The following is a 22,739-nucleotide window of genomic DNA, read 5'->3' on the forward strand; positions in this document are numbered from 1 at the left end:
AGTTTTATTGACTTCAATTATATAAATTAGAATAAAAGTAATTATTTGGTATGTTAAAAAAAACAACCGGACATGCGACAGCACGTCTTACTTTATTGAGTTAAACACAAACAGTTTGCTTATTTTAATCATTAATCTAAACTTGATTTTGCTGTATTCCCTTTACACGTGTTGTTTACTCGGCATTTCTCACAGTGAAATCCAATACTCGTCGTTGGCATATTAAATGCATTTATGAGAATACATTCGTCCAAACGTTCACATGCCAACTAAGCAGATCATGTTGCAATATGAGGTGATGTCTGGACAGTGGTTCAATGAAATGTATTTGGTGTTAACTTATACTTCACTAGTTCGTTAAACAATTCGTTTCATATTAACGATGTTTTTAGCTCGCGGTCTGATATACGGCTGAATGCAATCACACTACTGTGTGTATTCAATAACTTATAATAGCTTTACAACACAATTTACAATTTTAACAAATGTTTCCCTTTTCCCGACTTGTCTCGTGTTAAATTCTTTTAAAAGTGATTATGTCAAATATCATTTCGTTTAAAATCCAGAAAATGTCGTGTGTGCTTTTTCTTCACAACTTGAATACTACTGAGACTATCAGTCAAAATGACAATTTTCGCCATGACTCTACGTACCGCATATTCAACCGCCTTGACAATTGCCATTAATTCCGCAGACATTGATGACAGTCGCTTATTCGTGTAAAATTCAAATATAACTCCAGTGCCACTATGAACGAAGGTCGCGCCAGTTATTCCCGGCTTAACCGATCCAATCGTAAGGAATACATCCATATTTAAATCCTTTAGACGATTTAACTTTTCAACAAATAGAGCCTTTATCAGCATCACACTAGCTTCTTATTTGTTTTTCACAGCACCTCGGAAAAATTGTATGACCATTTTGAATTGAATCTATGGTTTCATCACTTTCCACTGGAAATAACGTTGGGGCTGAACTCCATCACCTCTTCAATATCATGTCCTGAATCCTTCGGGATATTATTTATGTCGGGTTTGCCGGGCTCATGGTCAGAATCATTCAATAGGCCTGAATTTATTATTCTTGGTGATGATTTGATGATTGATTGTTGCTTCCACTTTCTTTTTGTAAGATGTTGCTTTCAGTTTTAGTTCCATTTTAGTGTTACTATACCTCAATGACTTTCATATCTGGATAAGTCCTCTGCTAAAGTATTCCAATTCTTTCAAATTCTGATCGTGAAAAATTATATAAATTGAAATTTTTGCAAAAAATAATACTAAAATTTTTTGCAAAAATTTCAATATGTAGTTATGTGGGATTTTATGATCGATAGTAAAAGATGAAACACATTTGAGATTTTTGTTAATGTTTAATTCAATGTTTAATAAAATAAAAAAGAATAAATAAAAATATTGTTAAAATAAAAAAACTTCACGTTTTAGAATTTTAAAAGGAATAACAAAATGTTGAGCGATTCGTCGTCTTGCGCACAACCGTTGTTTTTGAGTGTCATCTTTCAACTGATGCTGTGTGCTGCTACAAGAAGTGCTGCTTGTGTGCTGCTACAAGAAGCCTCGTAGCATGTTCATTCGAACATCATTATCTTCCTTATATATATCACTATATAGAGTTTATAATGCGGCGCAAACTATTTTGTGTCTACCATACCCTTCTTGCTCTAACGAAAATTGGGTGTGAGAAAAAGATTTGCAATCTTATTTAATGTTCAACACCAACCAATTTGTTTATTTTAACGAAATAAAATTATTCATGTAAGGTGGGTATTAAGTTCAAGTTTAGCCACTAAAATTGTCATTTTTCACCATTACTTTCCTTTAATAATCCAATATAAAGAATATAAACTTTGTTAAAAAATACTTTAGGCTATTTCCTATCAATTTATAATATAATTTTATACTGTTTTTACTGATTTATATTTTATTGTAGCGGCTAAAATTAAATTTAGTACCCACCCTTACAGAAACAAATTTTGTCATCATTTATTAAAACAAAATATTTGATATTGACACGTTTTCATTTTCAGAAAAAAAAAACGCCGTCATCTATAAATGCGTATATTGTATTTGTCTTATTTTTTCCATAAAGCTTCACTGGAACAATCTGGAATAAAATGTTGTTTGATTTGTTTAATGCATGACAATTTCTTGGATTTGATTGTGTTACATTTGAATGTTATTATCTATTGCAAAAGTATTCCGTATACGACATATTTGATTATTCTCGATTAAATGATCGAGTTGATTGATTGACCAATTTGACGAAATAAAATTACTCATTGAAAGAAACAATTTTTATTGACACGTTTTCATTTTCAAAGGATAACGGTCAGCAAATATTAGCACTCTCATCTATAAATGCGTCTTCTTTTTTCCATACAATTTCATCGGAACAATCTGGAATAAAATGTTGCTTGATTTGTTTAATGCATGACAATTTCTTGGATTTGATTATGTTACATTTAAAATGTAATGTTATTATATATTGCAAAATTATTCTGTATACGACAGTTATGATTATTTTCGATTAAATGATCAAGTTGATTGATTGACCAATTTGACGAAATAAAATTACTCATTGACAGAAACAAATTTTGTCATCATTTATTAAAAAATCTTTTGGAAAATAACTTTACAATGTTATTATCTATTTGCGTAGCTTCAATACGTAGAGTACTTCAAATTTGTTTTCTTTTTTTTTTTCAATTTAATAAACAAACCCAGATTCATATTCAAATGGATCTTTCAGTTGTGAGATCATTTTAATTTGGAAAGTGAAAACAATTTAGAAAAAATTGAATTGAAAAAAATTGAAAATACTTTATTAATTAATTCCAAAATAATATAAAATGTTGTACCACTACTTACGGTGTAAAATATTTTGTATTATGTTCTTTAGGGCTATGTTCCTACTGTTCTCAGGGTTTGAAAATTATTTTGTATACAAAAGATTTGATTATATTCGATTAAAATGATCGACTTAAGAGATGGAGCGATAATGATGTTTTGGAAACGACCGTTGTTATTTCCGCAATGCCAAAAAAAATAGCTAACGAAAACAAAATGATAAGCGACCGGAACATACATAGACGTCTGACATCAACAAAAGTTGAGGCTAAACTGTTTTCAATTTTTTTTCGATTGCTACTTATCCGATCTCTTCCATGAAACACATGCTCTTGGCTCACTCTGTTGATGTCCGTGACAGAGCAATGCTTATATTTGAAATTGCAAATATATTTTATTACTTGAATGACACAAAAATTTTGTATGCTCAGTTTTTTGTGATACCATGCCAGATTTGCAGCCTTTAACAGCTGTTTGCATTAAAGTAGGCATTACATTTTTATTTTGCTTTTTTCCCTTTATTATTAATCTTAGTTTCACTGCCACTAGTTGTGCTTATGTATCAGCATCTGCCAGTGTTTTTATTCTTGATCGAGACAGCATGTTTTATTTTCAAAAAATTTATAAATAGCTATTTGCGCTTGGCGTTTTACAAAAAAATTTTTGAAAACAGATTCAGTATACGATGGATTAAAATGATCGAGTGATTGATCAATTTGACAAAATAAAACTTCTCATCGACAGAAACAAGTTTTTGTCATCATTTATTAAAGAATATATCATATTGGCACGTTTATATTTTCAATGAAAAACGGTCAAAATTTATTATAAAATAACTTCATAATGTTATTTTATATTTCCCAATCGCGTAAATTCAATAAACGTAGGATGCATCAATTGTGTTATCTTTTTAAAATGCCACAAAAATGGAATCCAAATTCAGTTGTAAGAGCATTTTAATGTACAATCTGCCAATTTGGAATACTTTCAAATTCTGAAAGGGACAAAAATTACAATATAAATTAAGATTTTATAATGAAAATCGAAGTTTTTTTCTTTTTCGAAAGTCCATTTCGAAAGTCCACGCATATCATCAGTTTTCTTTCTTACTAAAATTCGTTTGGGTTTGCTGCAATCTTCTGCGTAATGCCCGATATTATTGCAATTATAACAATGAATATTTTCTCGAAGTTTTTCTCTTTTTTAAAATTTTGAAAGTCACGCCTCAGTTTCATAAAATAATGTGACTTTACTCACAAATTCTCACTAACGATGTTTTTAGATTGTGGTCAGATTTACGACTGAATACAATTACACTACTGTATATTAAATAAATTGTAACACTTTTACGTTCTTATTTTGAAGCGTACATAATTAACGGCTAATTAGATTACAATTCGTTTCAATAACGATTATCTGCAGTTTTATTGACTTCAATTATATACTTCGCTAGTTTGTTAAACAATTCATTTCACATTAACGATGTTTTTAGCTCGTGGTCTGATATACGACTGAATGCAATTACACTACTATATATTAAATAAATCATAACACTTTTACGTTCTTATTTTGAAACGTACATAATTAACAGATAATTAGATCACAATTCTTTTCCAATAACGTATATCTGCAGTTTGACTTCAATTATTTGAGTTAACTGCATTGTTTGGGTTTGCTGCAATCTTCTGCGTAATGCCCGATATTATTGCAATTATAACAATGAATATTTTCTCGAAGTTTTTCTCTTTTTTAAAATTTCGAAAGTCACGCCTCAGTTTCATAAAATAATGTGACTATATGTTCACTTTACTCACAAATTCTCACTAACGATGTTTTTAGCTCGTGGTCAGATATACGACTGAATGCAATTACTCTACTGTATATTAAATAAATTATAACACTTTCACGTTCTTATTTTGAAACGCACATAATTAACAGATAATTAGATCACAATTCTTTTCAAATAACGTATAAATTAATAAATTATTTGTCAATTTGTTTTTTTAAAAATGTTTTGCGTATTGCCGGATGCAATACGTCTTTCTTTATTTAATTATATTTGGACACTGACTTAATTTTAATAAATCGTAAACTATCATACGTCGCCTCAGACTGCCAACACGCGCATGCAACCTGATGCCTAGTCAGCAACTTGACTGGGAACGTTCACCTTTTGTTGTTCACACGCTGACTCCAATATCGTTGACTGCTGTCCTCATCATTTCATTATTTTAATATAGCATACGTTAACTCCTCCCCCTTTAAATTTCATACGTCCTCGTATGAAATTAGAAAAATGGAATACTGTTCAGACTTTTTACTTTTTTGCTAGTTTTGGTAATTGCTGGCTCATCAATGGTGATTTCATCTATTTTATTATCAGTTTCGGTTATGTTGTTTTCTCTATGGATTTTGTGTTGCCGGTATTTTCTTAAGATTATCATAATAGTTATGATAATAGCGATAATTATTATTGCTCCAGTGCTTAGGTAAATTTCTTCGTTCTGTTTCAGCCTCTGTATGCAATTTGTATTTTTTATTGCAATGGCCTTCATCATCTCTAGTGAAAGTGTTTCCACTTCGACCTCTGTCTTCTTAGGTTGTACCAAAGCGGGCAGTGGTTTCCGGCCGTTGGTTTGGGTTGTAAAAAATGATTTTCCATCTATTGATATGTTAGTGTTTGCGTGGTGGATGATAAATGTCCCATTTAGCCACATGGGGGTCTCGTTGTTGATAATTTGTCCCGCGAACTGATTCAAAAACAGCAGTCCGTCCTCAACTTCTTCGAGGGATGGAATGTCATCATTATTGGTGGTGGTGCAGGATGATGGTTTACTTGTTAGTAGTTGGGCTATGCAGTCTGAGTCTTCTAGTTTTACAATATTATCTAATTCACAAATATTTAAATAGTCATAGTGTTTACATTTCTTTTTTATCCCGAATTTTACATTTTTACAGTTTAAGATTTCGTTAAATTTTAATTTATAAATGGAATTTCTGAATTTTACAGGTTTAATTAGACTGTGTCTACAATTTTGGTTATCGGTAGTTGGAATACTTATAATATAAATTACAGTGTCAGAATTAGTGGCTACTCTTACATTAGCAAATTTTAACAACTCATCTACAGACATAAATGGAATTTCAGATTTTTTAAAAATATTTTCCAATGTTTCTATTTCTACTTTGGAGAATACAAATGAGTTTACTATATAAGCTTTTGCCCATTCAATGGCGAATTCTATATTGAAAATTTCTTCCTTTATGATTTCCAATCTATACTTTAGCTCATTTGTTTTTTCCACAGTATTCTCTTTGTAAGTTTTTATTTCTTTAATTATTTTGTTTGTAATGTTTGTGATCGAATTTAATTTTTCAATGGATAATTGATTAATTATGATTTGATTATTGTTATTTGCCAAAACATTGTCTATTTTTTCTTGGATGGCGTTAAAGTCATGATGGTCTGGCGTTCCTGCTAACCATTTCCATGCGCTTCCTAAGAAGTCCAAGGATCTTTTTGGCCGAATCTGTGGTTTTAATCGGGAAATGCAGGATTTAATTTGAGTGAGGTAATGGTTAAGGAAGGGAAGGATGGGATGTTGAATTCCTATGTTCTGCTTGATAGTGTCCTCCAATTCCTCTGTTATTTTTCTATAATTTTCCAACTCGAAAATGTGCACTAACTTAAATGTTCCTGTTTGGACCTGTGCCAGCCCAATATCGATCTCCACCAATCTGGAATTTGAGTAGTCAAGAATTCGAAATTCTCCGAAAACTTGACTTACGAGTACTAGAAACCTGTAAATATTTCCATTTTATTAGTTCCTTATGTGCTTCTTGTGCACCACCCTTCCGCTCTGGGTGACTACTGTAGAATTTCTATTTTCTTTCACTATTTCCTCTTTATATTTGTCCGTCAGTTTTGTCCCTAATCTTTTGTTTATTTTAACGTAAATAACCTGTCCTGGTAATTCTTTATTATCGGTTTTCTTTTTGTTATGAAATTTTAGGTCCTTTTTCTGCTTTTCTTTAATTTTCTCAAGGTTAGATTCCCTAGTCCGTTCATAACTTCCTGGTCAAAAATCTACCGTTCTACCAAAGAAGATTTCTACTGGCTTCCTTCCGATGGTCGAATGAATCGAGTGATTATACTCGTTCACTGCCCTTTCAAGAAGTTCCTCAAAATCGCGGCAAATTCCTTCATGCTTTAAACATCTCATCAATTCCGCAAGAGTGGAGTGGAATCTCTCCACCTGCCCATTGGCTTCGCTACGATAAGGAGGTGTGGTAAAAACTTCGATTCCTAACTCGTCTTTCATCATAACAAGAATTGAAGCGGAATTCAGGGATTTTTCATTATCAATCACTATCGTTTTAGGAACTCCGTAGAAAAATATAAGGTCGCGTAGGGGTCTTCGTATTTCTTCTATTGACTTTCCGTTTAAAATTTTCACCTGTGCATATTTTGAAAATTTGTCCAAAGAGGTCATAATTAATTTCTTGTCAGTTGAAAAAATGTCTATATGCACTACCTGACCAGGATATGATGGTATAGGAGTCTTGTTCAGCTTCGGGTCTTCTGGGTTTCTATCATATTTGGATGCCTTACATATGCTGCAAAGTTTCACTATCCTCTTCACCTTGGCTAACATGCTAGGGAAGTAGTATCTTTCCAGGATATGTGATCTATTCTCGACTGCATTTCGATGCGCACGTTTGTGTGTATCGATTATAATGCCCTCCTGCATGGTTTCCGACGTGACATCTTCCACCACTTTGTGTGTGAAGCGGGCTTTTATATTAGCGAAATGACTCGGATACAACCTCTGTATTACACCCATTATTCTCTCTGGCGCTTTTATGCCATTTATAACTGAGGGGTTCAAATATCCCTTCAGTAGTGCCAGAAGGTTTACATCATTAAATTCACGTTCCATGATTGTATGCCTATGATACCCAGGAAATACTATCTTAAACTGATACGATGTCTCATCACCTATTGTTAGGAGCAGTTGGTTCTTGAAGGCGTTCACCGGGATTTCCACACTGGGAATTAAATCCTCGGCAGAGCTTTCGCCACTATGCATCGTGCCACTCAGGGTGTAGACATTTGTAGTCGGGGGTCTAGACAGAGCGTCTGCCACTACATTTGTACTTCCGGGTTTATAGCGAATTTCGTAATTGTATTCTTCTAGTATGGCTTTCCACCGTTTCATTTTCGCATTAGCATTTTTGTTGCTAAGGGCATGAGTAAGTGGTTGGTGATCCGTGTGTATCACCACTTTCGCTGTGCCATACAAGTAACTTCGCAAATTGTAGAGTGACCACACTATTGCCAGCATCTCCCTTTCGTTGGTGGCATAGTGTTCCTCCTCTTCAGATAAAACCCTGGATATAAACGTTACAGGTCGCCCCTCCTGACTTAATACCGCCCCAATGGCTTTGTTTGAGGCATCGGTCGTCAGGTGGATTTCTTTCTCAAAATCCGGGTATGCCAGTACTACCTCAGGCGATACCAATGCATTGTTCAATGAGTCAATCGCTGTTTTCTCCGTGTTGGTCAAGAATATCTTAATCTTTCTAGACTCATTCCTGGTAACTTTACCGTTGTCTCCTCTCAATAAATTCGTGAGAGGTTTTGCCATTTCAGCAAACCCCTTAATGAACCTTCGATAAAAATTAATGAGACCGAGAAGTGAACGTAATTCACGGAGATTACTCGGGTATGGAAAATTTACAATGGCCTCTACCTTTTTCGGGTTTGTTCTAACACCCTCCGCTGACACCACAAACCCGAGGAATTCTACCTGATTCTTAAAAAATTCACATTTGTCCAATTGGACCTTCATATTAGCACGTTGCAAGGTTGTAAAAATTTCCTCGATGTGTTTAAGATGAGTTTCATAATCTTTGCTAAAAATTATGATATCATCAATGTAGACGTAACATGTCTTGCCAATAAACTCTCGAAGTATATCATCCAATGTTCTCTGGAATATGGATGGACCATTCTTAAGGCCAAAGGAAGCCGAGTGAACTCGAACTTCCCATTGCTGATGGAAAATGCAGTTTTTTCCATATCTTCCTGTCTAAGCGGTATCTGGTGGAAACCACTTTTCAGGTCTACCACAGAAAAAACTTTATTCCCTCCTAGATTGGCCAGAACCTCACTAATTTCCGGTATAGGGTATCTGTCAGGTACCGTTACCGAATTCAGTTTCCTGAAATCAACTACTACCCTATACTTCTTTTTTCCTGATGCGTCTTCTTTTTTTGGTACCACCCATATCGGTGAATTATACGGAGAGCGGGATGGCCTTATTATACCATCGTTTAACAGTTTTCTTATTTCCGCATCTACCACCTCTCTCAAGGCATGCGGATATGGGTAGTTTCTCGTATAGGTAGGTGTGTTGTTGGTGGTATTGATTTCCGCGACAACCTTGGTAGTGGACGTCAATCTCTCTTCCGGTTCCAAGAATAAATTACTGTGCCTTCTAACAATGTCCTTTAATTCATTAGTCTGACATTCTGGTAAGTGTGCTAGTCTCAATTCAATATTTTTGACGTCTTGAAAAATGTATTGGCTGGTAGGTATTTTGCCAACTCCCTCAAGAGTAAGGTAATTTTCCTTGGTATAGATAACTGCAGAAAGTTCCCTCATTGAGTCATTGCCCAGAATACCATCAAACGTTTGTAATCCTGGTAATAGGAAAAATTGGAGTGGTCTTGTCCTTCCCCCAAATATATCTAGATAAACATGCTGTGACACAATTATTTCCTCTTTTACTGCTTTTGCCGAAAAAAAATCCCTGTTTTGTTTAGGGTTGCTTACCAGACTAGGCTTAATATAGTTTTTATTGCTTCCCGTGTCTACTAGAAATCTTAATTGATGGCCGTTCCTCGCTGTTACTGACAAGAATGGCAACGAGGAACTCCTTATACAAAAAAATTAAGTTCATCTTTAAGATCTTCGTCCCCCAAAACATTATCAGAGGTTTCAATACCAACGTTACCATAATTCGAGATTTCATTGACGCATTCCCTATCCATAATTTCGGCGTAATTTTCCATATCAACTTCTCCTCCAACAGCACCCTCTTGATATCCATAGTCTTGCATTTCAGCACCGGTTTCCACCTCCCATCTCGGGTCTGGAGAGTTACCCGTATTTAAGTGGAAGTTTCTTTGGATTTTATTTGCCGGTCCTTGAAATGACCCTAGCGGTCTTTTATCGGCAAATCTTGGAGGTGGTCGATTCATGTAATCGGCCTGTCTTGTTTGCGCGGACCTATCTATATCCATCGGTTCAGGTTTTTGGGTATTCGATTGAAGAAGAAAACTATAAGGATTTCTATACGGGTTATAACTCATATTGTCCAGCTTTAAGCATAGCTGCAAAGCTTGTGGGAGAGATGTAGGCTCCTTTACGCTCAAGAGCCTAGGGAGATCCCCTCTTAAACCTCTTATAAAAGTATCCAAAGCTTTGTCTCTATACGCATTTGTCATAGCAAAGAGACTGCTGTCATCTAGTTCTAGACAAGCTACTTTATCAAGAATCAGCGATAGATGTTGATAGACCGCTTGGTAATATTCAGTTATAGTGCGGTGGCCCTGCGTCATTGTCGACATCTGGTATTCAAGAGTTCCAATGTCCCTCTTGTCGGAATAGTGCATCATCAAGCACTTCCTTATTTGCGTCCATTCTAAAGGCGTCCTGTATGAGTCCAACGCCGCGTCTGCTTCTCCCACAATCTTTGTTCTAATTGTATGGAGGATAGCATAGTATCGCGTCGTTCCTCTCAATTGCTTAAATAATTCCAACACTCGTTCAACGGACTTCCGCCAGGAAGAGAACTCCCCTGGTTTTCCCGAGAATTCCCTGATTGATTTCACTATATCCGGAATTTTATCTAATTCTTCTATTCGGATAGTGCCCACTGGGTGGTCTTCCCCCTCCTCGTTTACGACGCTATCCCTATCGTTCATGACCTTAACAATAATATTCCTGATTTGCTCCTTTTGTGCTGCGGAAAAACCCGCAGTCCCACCGGAGTTTCCTGTTGGTCCAAAGTGTAGACTCGCACTAAGTTTCTCTGTGATCTCATCTACCGACATACTGTTTTTTTTCTTTAAAATTTAAGGATTCGGAAAGTATTTAGGAAAGGTTTTAGTTCAGGTAATTTTGGAAAGGAAGTTATTAGAGATTCGGTCTATTAAAATCAAGAATATTATCTTATCAGACAATAATAAAATTTTGAAAATTTAAGTTTCTTATCCTTTGTAAAATTAATTCGATCACTTACCAAATAATTATTGTATTCATATTCTGGTTTTTATTTTAATGTCAAAGGTGCGGCTATTTAATGGCAATTCTTTTGGAGTATTCAGAATATTGATTTTAGTTTAGGTTTTCTTTATCGGAAATTCGATTTTAGATTTAAATCTTCAACAATACATTCTGATCAGATTTTCATCGTTTCTTAACATTTTGCATTTTCATAAATCTTAATTTTTATAAATTTCATTTTTCTAAATCTTAATTTTCATAAACCTTCACAAATTTTCTTCAACTTTAACTAATTTATAATTATTGCTACAATATTTTTATCTTTCAGCACAATTATTTATTTTTCAGCACAATTATTTATTTTTCATGACAATTACAGCAATTACTGGATTCACATTAATTAGTTTGTCTTTTACTTAGTTTGTAATTATTTCTATGATATTTTTTCTTTCTTCAGCACAATTATTTATTTTTCCACACAATTACATTTGCTGGATTCACATTCCAGTCTTTAATAAGTTTGTCTTTTAGATAGCTTGTAATTATTTAATTAATTTTTCTTCACTTAAAGTCTACAACGCGGCCGCTGTCCTTTGTACGGACTCCGTTTTACTTTACGTTACTTCGGAGCGTCTTTTCCGCGTTCTCTTGTGTTTGGAGTGTGATCCTTATTAATCCTTATGACTGCTGTCACCACGGTACAGTCTTAGTGTCATTCAAGGATACGGTTTAAGGATCCGCCTGCTCGGGCGCCAATTAATAAATTATTTGTCAATTTGTTTTTTTAAAAATGTTTTGCGTATTGCCGGATGCAATACGTCTTTCTTTATTTAATTATATTTGGACACTGACTTAATTTTAATAAATCGTAAACTATCATACGTCGCCACAGACTGCCAACAAGCGCATGCAACCTGATGCCTAGTCAGCAACTTGACTGGGAACGTTCACCTTTTGTTGTTCACACGCTGACTCCAATATCGTTGACTGCTGTCCTCATCATTTCATTATTTTAATATAGCATACGTTAACTTCTATTTGCGTAGCTTCAATACGTAGAGTACTTCAAATTTGTTTTCTTTTTTTTTTCAATTTAATAAACACACCCAGATTCATATTCAAATGGATCTTTCAGTTGTGAGATCATTTTAATTTGGAAAGTGAAAACAATTTAGAAAAAATTGAATTGAAAAAAATTGAAAATACTTTATTAATTAATTCCAAAATAATATAAAATGTTGTACCACTACTTACGGTGTAAAATATTTTGTATTATGTTCTTTAGGGCTATGTTCCTACTGTTCTCAGGGTTTGAAAATTATTTTGTATACAAAAGATTTGATTATATTCGATTAAAATGATCGACTTAAGAGATGGAGCGATAATGATGTTTGGAAAATGATGTTTTGGAAACGACCGCAAGTCCGCAATGCCAAAAAAAATAGCTAACGAAAACAAAATGATAAGCGACCGGAACATACATAGACGTCTGACATCAACAAAAGTTGAGGCTAAACTGTTTTCAATTTTTTTTTTTCGATAGCTACTTATCCGATCTCTTCCATGAAACACATGCTCTTGGCACACTCTGTTGATGTCCGTGACAGAGCAATGCTTATATTTGAAATTGCAAATATATTTCATTACTTGAATGACACAAAAATTTTGTATGCTCAGTTTTTTGTGATACCATGCCAGATTTGCAGCCTTTTAATAGCTGCTTGCATTAAAGTAGGCATTACATTTTTATTTTGCTTTTTTCCCTTTATTATTAATCTTAGTTTCACTGCCACTAGTTGTGCTTATGTATCAGCATTTGCCAATGTTTTTATTCTTGATCGAGACAGCATGTTTTATTTTCAAAAAAATTATAAATAGCTATTTGCGCTTGGCGTTTTACAAAAAATTTTTTGAAAAAAGATTCAGTATACGATGGATTAAAATGATCGAGTGATTGATCAATTTGACAAAATAAAACTTCTCATCGACAGAAACAAGTTTTTGTCATCATTTATTAAAGAATATATCATATTGGCACGTTTATATTTTCAATGAAAAACGGTCAAAATTTATTATAAAATAACTTCATAATTTTATTTTATATTTCCCAATCGCGTAAATTCAATAAACGTAGGATGCATCAATTGTGTTATCTTTTTAAAATGCCACAAAAATGGAATCCAAATTCAGTTGTAAGAGCATTTTAATGTACAATCTGCCAATTTGGAATACTTTCAAATTCTGAAAGGGACAAAAATTACAATATAAATTAAGATTTTATAATGAAAATCGAAGTTTTTTTGTTTTTCGAAAGTCCACGCATATCCTCAGTTTTCTTTCTTACTAAAACTCGTTTGGGTTTGCTGCAATCTTCTGCGTAATGCCCGATATTATTGCAATTATAACAATGAATATTTTCTCGAAGTTTTTCTCTTTTTTAAAATTTTGAAAGTCACGCCTCAGTTTCATAAAATAATGTGACTATATGTTCACTTTACTCACAAATTCTCACTAACGATGTTTTTAGCTTGTGGTCAGATATACGACTGAATACAATTACACTACTGTATATTAAATAAATTATAACACTTTTACGTTCTTATTTTGAAGAGTACATAATTAACGGATAATTAGATTACAATTCGTTTCAATAACGATTATCTGCAGTTTTATTGACTTCAATTATATACTTCGCTAGTTTGTTAAACAATTCATTTCACATTAACGATGTTTTTAGTTCGTGGTCTGATATACGACTGAATGAAATTACACTACTATATATTAAATAAATTATAACACTGTTTCGTTCTTATTTTGAAACGTACATAATTAATAGATAATTAGATCACAATTCTTTTCAAATAACGTATATCTGCAGTTTGACTTCAATTATTTGAGTTATCTGTATTGTTTGGGTTTGCTGCAATCTTCTGCGTAATGCCCGATATTATTTCAATTATAACAATGAATATTTTCTCGAAGTTTTTCTCTTTTTTAAAATTTCGAAAGTCACGCCTCAGTTTCATAAAATAATCTGACTATATGTTCACTTTACTCACAAGTTCTCACTAACGACATTTTTAGCTCGTGGTCAGAAATACGACTGAATGCAATTACTCTACTGTATATTAAATAAATTATAACACTTCTACGTTCTTATTTTGAAGCGTACATAATTAAAAGATAATTAGATCACAATTCTTTTCAAATAACGTATATCTGCAATTTGACTATAATTATTTAAGTTAACGGCGTTGTATTACTTTTTAATTTATTTATACACTTTGGATTTCCATATTTAAAATAAAACTCCAGATATTGCTATTTTCTTTAAAAAAAAAAACTGATGATCTTTATTGATTATTTTCCTCTTTTATAGTAAAGTTTAACAAACATAAATTGAAGGTGAATAGCTAGCTGACTAGCTAATTCTCTGAAATATTATTTACAAATTTTGAAAAGCCAAGTAATGATTCTTAATAATTAGATCAACCGAAAGTCGCTTTTCAGTACTGGTGATTACTGCAGACATGTGTCAGCACTAATTTCATTTAACCTGATGCAAATGACCGCTTAAACCAAGAAGGGATGTAAAAGAGAAATGTCATCGACTGATTGTTTTTGTCGATAACTTATACTTCGATAGTTCGTGAAACAATCCTTTTCACACTAACGACGTTTTTAATTAGCGGTCTGTAATACAATTGAATTAAATTACACTACTGTATTTTAAATAAATTATAACACTTCTACGTTCTTATTTCGAAACGTACATAATTAACAGATAATTAGATCACAATTCTTTTCAAATAACGTATATCTGCAGTTTAACTTCAATTATATTATTATTGTAATTTTATTATATTATGATATATTGGTATTACTCAATTATGTATGGAACAAAATATCGGCCAAATGGGCGCCGCCACCTCGGTGGCACACCTCCATCCGATGGTCCAAATTGGGCGATTCAGCATGTTGCCTAGCCATTGGCCTTTGAGTTGCAAACTGTTAACATATTTATTTTGTTAACTTATATAAATTAATTGATAACAGTAAGTTTACTTTTGTTGTCGGTGTGATGCAGCTTCAATTAAATAATAACACTGGGAGTTTTATACCATTGTAGTCTTGACTTAATACAGCATCTCATGCATATTCACTTGCATCGGTTGTAATGTAAAACTCCTTATTAAAGTCCGGATATTATAATAAAGGGTGATACGGTCAACATTTGGTCAAGGGAAAACGCGTGTAAATCGGTGAAATCGTTTATTTAAAAAATCAAATTAAATTTCTTTTTCAAGTTTAATTAGTATAAAATTCAGGAAAAATATTCAGTTAGGCTTTCGCTTTTTATTATTAATGTTTATTATTAATCTTAGTTTCACTGCCACTAGTTGTACTTATGTAAGTTAGTTTTATAATTGAAACTACTATTTCGAGTGCTTGACTACGACTAAACTTTATTAATGTTATTGAGCTTATAAATTAACAATTGTGCTTACGCTAACATTTCCTTTTAAATTTTAGTTGACAATAATAAAACATGAGCTTGTAAATTAGCAATTGTACTACGCTAACAAAAATGCCAATAAGTGGGAATGGTTAACGTTGCAATATGAGTAGTGACCTATTTAAATGTCTTTTACCTTTTGTTCAATAAATTGACCGGATGCAATGTTTGCAAAAGTTAAAAGACTAAAATTGTTGTTAACTTGTATCGGCATCTGCCAGTGTTTTTATTCTTGATCGAGACAGCATGTTTTTTTTTCAAAAAATTTATAAATAGCTATTTGCGCTTGGCGTTTTACAAATAATTTTTGAAAAAAGATTCAATATACGATGGACTAAAATGATCGAGTGATTTATCAATTTGACAAAATAAAACTTCTCATCGACAGAAACAAGTTTTTGTCATCATTTATTAAAGAATATATCATATTGGCACGTTTATATTTTACATGAAAAACAAATTTATTATAAAATAAGTTCATAATGTTATTTTATATTTCCCAATCGCGTAAATTCAATAAACGTAGGATATATCAATTATGTTATCTTTTTAAAATGCCACAAAAATGGAATCCAAATTCAGTTGTAATTCATTTTGATGAATATTGCAAATAAAAACAGATTTAAAATGATTTATTTTTTGCTCATTATTCATGCTTTATTCCGAGTGGACTGTATTGATTTAATATCCTAATGATACTGATCTTAAACATATACAAAAAGAGTTGAGATGCCATTACACATATAAAATCCAATTGAGTAAGCATATAAAATTCAATGAGAGTAAATATAAAAGCTCAAATGAGAATAGAACATAGAGAGATCAAATGAGAGTTAAAATATGAAGAGAATTCAAGTAAAATAAAAATTTCATCAACAGTGTTGCATTTATGGGAATGGTTCCTCAACATCCCGGGCGGCCCTGAAACAGCGTTTCAGCATATGGGAAGCTTGACTATCTTAACGATTGGTCTGGCCATCGTTCCATGAGAAGTTGTTACTTGCACCGCTCTTGTAAGGCCATCTTTTCCGGGGAATGTATCAGTAACACGACCCGTAATCCACATAGCAGGGGGTGTGTTGTCCTCTTTCATGAGGACAATGTCATCTATCTTGATATTTGGTTGGACATCTCTCCACTTTGGGCGTTGCTGAAGTGAGGTTAAATACTCTCGACTCCATCTTCGCCAGAAGCCTTGGTACATACACTGCACCTGTTGCCAATAGTCAAGCCGATTCGTTGGTAGTTCAATCAAATTACCCTCAGGTACCATGGTAGTCGGCCTGCCTATTAAGAAATGAGAAGGAGATAAATAGTTAGTATCGGTGTCTGAGGCGAACCCCAGTGGTCGTGAATTGATGACTGCCTCCACCTGAGCTAGGAGGGTGTGCATTTGTTCGAACGTCAATATAGCTGTACCAATAACTCGTCGGATGTGGAGCTTGACCGAGCGTACTCCCGACTCCCATATTCCACCCCAGTGTGGTGAATAAGGGGGAATGAAAATCCAGTTTATGCCTTCTTTTGCTAAGGTTTCAGTTACTATCTGGTTGTGGTCATCCGCTTGAAGTTGTCTAAACATGTCATTTAGTTTCCGCTTTGCGCCGACAAAATTCTTTCCGTTGTCGCTGTAAATGTTGCTGCATTTGCCTCGGCGCGAAATAAATCGGCGTAGGGCGGCCAAGAAACCTTCAGTACTAAGGTCGGTCACCAATTCCAAGTGGATAGCCGATGTCACCATGCACACGAAGAGGCATATATATCCTTTTGATGTCTTAGAATTTCTTCCACTATGTATTCGTAGTGTGATGGGACCCGCATAATCACATCCTGTATTTTGAAACGGAAAAGTTTGTCTGACACGCACTTTTGGTAAATCAGCCATACGTTGTTGTGTAATATGTCTAGCGTGCCTGAAACATTTCAAACATTTATGCGTAAGTTGCCGAATTAAATTTCTTGCTCCCATAATCCAATAAGTTTGGCGAACTATCACAAATAGCGTTGAAACTCCAGGATGTAAATTTTTTATGTGCTCCTCTTTAAGTATCAGAATTGTAACTTCATGCTTCTTCGGAAGAATTATTGGGTGTTGAATCTCAGATAAAAGTTCTGAATTTGAAATGAGTCCACCAACTCGCAACAGTCCGTTCTCATCGATGTATGGCGAGAGTTTAACCAGTTCAGAGCTTTTACTAATTTCCCTTCCATTATGCAAACATGTAATTTCCGCGGAAAAACTTCTCTGCGCCATTCTAAGACATATAATTCTTCCTTCCTGGATCTCTTCAGATGTTAGAAATTCTGCAGGATTTCTAATCATATGTACATGCAGGTTGATAAATCGCTTCACATATGGCGCTATTCGTATAAGTTTATACCAGTGTGAAATATTCTTTGCAATTGTTTCCAGGGGATGAGTTGCTTTTATAGTAGTGAGATTTACTACATTCTCCACAGTGGCTTTCATCTCAGCTAGTACGTCCGCGTTATCAAATGAAGCTTGTAATTTCTCCATATACATGTCTTGTTGTCTGTTCCTCAAAAATGATGGACCATTCCACCACAGATCCATATCGAAAAGTTGATCAACCATTAAACCTCGAGACGCAACATCTGCCGGATTTTCCTTGGTGTTGACGTGTTTCCATATATTTCTTGGCAGTGTCTCTAAAATTTCAGCAGTGCGATTTCCTACGAACGTCTTCAATTTGGTTGGCTGAGTGGATAGCCATGATAGGACCACAGTAGAATCACACCATGCATGTATTGTTTTCCGCTGATGAGGCAATGATGCAATTATTGTTGACATTAAACGTGTTAAAAGCAGCGCACCGCATAATTCCAATCTCGGTAGCGAGACTTGCTTCAAATTAAGCCCAAGGGGTCAAATATTCTAGCGACGTCGGATATGACCTTCCTCTTCGTTGCACATCGAGAATTGTCCAGATTTACTTTATATCCAATGCTATCTTCGCTCGAACACCAATAAATGCCGAGCACTTTTGTTGAGCTGTCTTGACCTTGGATTAGAAAATGTTCCTCGTTCCTTGCTTGTGGGCGAATTTCCTCGCAATTCGACACCCATTTACTGAGCTCAAGTCCGGCACGTGAAAGTAAATCAATTAGTTCCTTACGATTTGCCATAAGTTCGTCCCGCGTTGGGGCTCCAGTTATCACATCGTCAACATAGAAATCTTCAAGTAGGATTCTTGATGCGTTGGGATGAGATTCTTTGTAATCCATGGCCAATTGTTCCAAAACTCGGACCGATAAATACGGCGCAGGAGCCGTCCCATACGTAACGGTACATAGCTGATAGTGTTTCAGTTCTTCACTGGGATCCTCTCTCCACAAAATTCGCTGAAAATCTCGATGTTTCTCCGCCACCCATATCTGGCGAAACATCTTGATAATATCCGCCGAGAAAACGAATTTTTGAAGCCTAAACCGGAAGCATATAGCAAATAAATTACGTTGGATCGAGGGCCCAATGTGGAGGCTGTCATTCAGGGAATTATTGTCCAAATCCTGAAATGATCCGTCAAATAATACACGTAATTTAGGCCCAATAATCGGGTGATGTGGTAAGTAAAATATACGACCATCCTCCACGTCTACTTGCTGTGGTGAGAGTTCACGCATATGTCCTAAATTATAATATTCCTTCATAAATTCTGTGTATTTTCGCCGCAATTCCGGGTCTCTAAGTAATCTTCGTTCGGTGGCGTTAAACCTCTTGAGCGCACCTTGAAATGTATCGTTGAATGTAATATCCTTATCCTTGAAAGGTAATTCGACAATATAACGCCCATCGTTATGTCTAGCATGTGTTTTCTGAAAGTGGTGTTCCACCAAAGCAAATTCGCTATCCTGCTTCTTAAAAACGCCGGTTTCCTCAATTTCCCAAAAAGATTTTATGGACTTGTCGATATCTACCAATGACAGTAATGCCGAAGACGATCTACCTCGTTGATTTGAGGTATCCAATGAAGTTACCACCCATCCAAAGACTGTTGAAACTGCTATAGTCTTACCATCATCATTCAAAACCTTCTCTTGTGTCAATATATCCCAAATGTAGTCTACTCCAAGTAGAATGTCTATAGGATTTGACCGATAAAATGCCGGGTCAGCCAGTTGAAGTTTATCCAAATGTTTATGATCATAATTTGTAATGGTATTTCTAGGTAATGATGATGTTATACGACTTAGAATATGAACTTGAGCATTAATAACATGAGATGAATTCCTTGACCTAATATGAAGCTTGCTATGACCATGAGTTGATTCAGCCTTTACCGATGAAATTCCGGAAAGTGAGATTCTTGAGCTATTTCTTGGTAATCCTAAACGTTTAATACAATCCTCAGATATATATGATAATTCCGACCCAGTATCAAGTAATAAACGACATGTTATTAAATCTCCCTTGCAATTTCGGACAAAAACTAACGCTGTAGGTAGGATAAATATAAGATTTTTCTTGATAGACGATGTCCTAGCCGTTTGGGACATGATTGTATTTAGTGAAATTTGATGGGTACCCTCCGAGTCTGCATTCATGTCTTCTGAAGTTGATTCCTCAGAAGAAACCGCAATATGAGCCCGCTGAGATGAGGCTTCTTGACCATAGTGCAGTAATGTATGGTGATTCCGCTGGCAGGTACGGCACTTTTGTTGTGATTTACAATTGTAGGCACTATGCCCCTTACGAAGGCAATTAAAACAAAGAATATGATCCTTAACTAACTTACGACGTTGCTCGACTCATAATGCAAGAAAATGTGAGCATTTGTGCGTTTGGTGGGCATCTGAGCCGCAATCATTACAATTTTGTTGAACATTTGTGGAAACCAATGCAGAAGATGAGATTCGTTTGTGTACCGTAGATTTAGGTGTAATATATTTATCAAGTTCCAATTCTTCACAGCATCTATCCAAAAATTTCAAAAAATTATCTACAGTTGGCTTCGATTCATTACGGGAATGTTCAGTCCATTTGCGACGGGATTCTGAGTCAATCTTGTTCTGTAGTATATATATTAGCCAGTGATCACGCTCTCTATAATCTATGGCGTCCAAACCTCTTAAAACTTCATTTGCCGTATCAGAAATCTGCCGCAACTTAAATACATTTCCCTCTTTCATTGGAGAAAGAGCCATAAATGTCTCTATATATGAATTTACGATATGGCGAGGCCTATCAAAACGCTCCTTAAGACGATCCCATGCCGTTGTGTAAGATGCGTCCGAAATCTGAATGTGCTTAACAAGATTTGCCGCGTCGTCTTTGAGTAAAGATTTCAAATAATGAAATTTCTGTACATTCGAAAGATTTGGTTTGGAGTCTATTGCGCTAACAAATAAGTCTTTAAATGCTGGCCATTCTTTATAATTTCCCGTAAATGGTTCTGTTCTTAACTTTGGTAACTCCCCGTCCATGTTACGAGTAGTCACAGGTGTGTCCAGCCGTTGTAGTAAATTTGAATGTTGTTCCATGAGACGTGAAAACATTTCATTCTGTGGTTCTGGTGTTGATTGACGAGGTCCAAGTGATCTTAACATTCGATTAAGCATAGCACGACTATGTAGATATTTTTCCTCGTAATCCAATATATCACGCTCAGGATCAACGAAACCTTCTTCTCCTTCAAACGCATATAACTCGCCTACCAATCTCATTAATTCATTCCAAGCTATTTCCAACCGGGCCAGGCGAGACTCAATCTGCTCAGAAAATATCTCTTCAGGGGGATTTTCTACAAATGTACATGCCCGTGTAATCGCACCCTTTTCTAATCGACATTTAGATAATATGGCCTTCATTGTCATTGTCATCTTAAAACGTAACAAATATTCAAATGCGTACTTACTTTGCGATGAATTTTGTTGTCTAGTGTATTTAAACAAAAAAACCTTGTTGCGTTGTGTTATGTATATTTTTCTCAAAGTCTATAATCCTTGTTGTCTTGTGTATGTAGATATACAAACCAAACTATTTTTTCTTGTTTTTTCTTTTTATCGATTGTTGTTTGTGTGTATGTGTTTTATCAGTTATCCACCGCCAATTATAACAACCGAAAAAACACCCTTAACATCCAAGTATATAAACAAACCGAGCTCTCACATAGAAACATTGAGAATAAAACAAAAACAAAACACCAGTAAAATTTATTCTCTCTACTCGAATGTATTTTTCTTAATACAGAGCTCACAACCCGAATGTAAATAAACCGAGCTTTCTCTCACTGCCCAATTGTGTACTCGCACAACTATTGATCTGCCGCAGAGTAATATGTACAAGCGCAGCAATGTATTCTCTTTTTTATACTCTCAATAGCTTGTCGCAAAGCTTTACCATTCAAGAATTTCACAACGACGGTTAAAATTCAAAATTGTGCTTTTCGCCGTAAAGCAAATTTGAAGCTCTTTGCACACACTCACACTTGCGATAGTATTTGTATTGATTTATTTTCCTCATAAAGAGTATACCGAACCGACCTCAGTTGTGTGCGTTGCTTTCTTTTTCATATACTTCTTAAACTTCGTTGTTTATGTTGTATCCACACCGTATGAATTTCATGACAACACATTTGTTTTTGTTTTCTAAACCTATGTGGCGTTTCTTTGCCAATATTTATATAATTTTGAGTCCCTCACTGCGCGACTGCGTTCATAATATTTTCTACCACTTCACCAATTGTGCATGTATGTATGCTTAGCCGCTTGCTCATGCGTACATATGTATGAATGTTTGCTTTCCTTACTATTTTATGTTTTGTATGTATGTTTGGTTACAAATGTGTGCTTTACTTTGTATATTTACCATTGTGTGTATGCTTGTATAAAATACCATTGATATTTTTATTTTTTCTTTACAAACACACGTACCTCATTAACCACACGAATTGTGTTCTTCACTATTGTTTGTATGTCTTGCACTGTATGTATGTTTACGAATATTTAAATGCTTTTAATGTATACTCCACGAAATAAAACAAATGCGTATTGCGTTCAGATGAACGCCCGAAAGAACCCGAATGAGTTTGATAAGCCGTGT

The 22,739-nt window shown here is 34.6% G+C and overlaps 2 protein-coding genes across 3 annotated transcripts in view; one reads left to right on the forward strand and one right to left on the reverse strand.

The window, feature by feature from the left end:
• Positions 1–22,739, forward strand: part of lmgB (lemming B) — a 93,589-nt gene that overhangs the window by 31,424 nt on the left and 39,426 nt on the right. The window lies entirely within an intron of this gene.
• Positions 13,318–20,450, reverse strand: LOC142224530 (uncharacterized). Its single transcript, XM_075294311.1, has 4 exons — positions 20,434–20,450; positions 18,632–20,378; positions 16,677–18,542; positions 13,318–13,401 (listed from the first exon to the last, which is right to left on the reverse strand). The coding sequence occupies exons 1-4, from the start codon at positions 20,448–20,450 to the stop codon at positions 13,318–13,320; spliced, it is 3,714 nt and encodes a 1,237-aa protein (XP_075150426.1).

The sequence above is a fragment of the Haematobia irritans genome, chromosome 2 (assembly GCF_050003625.1).
Source record: "Haematobia irritans isolate KBUSLIRL chromosome 2, ASM5000362v1, whole genome shotgun sequence".
NCBI classification, from domain to species: Eukaryota; Metazoa; Arthropoda; class Insecta; order Diptera; family Muscidae; genus Haematobia; species Haematobia irritans.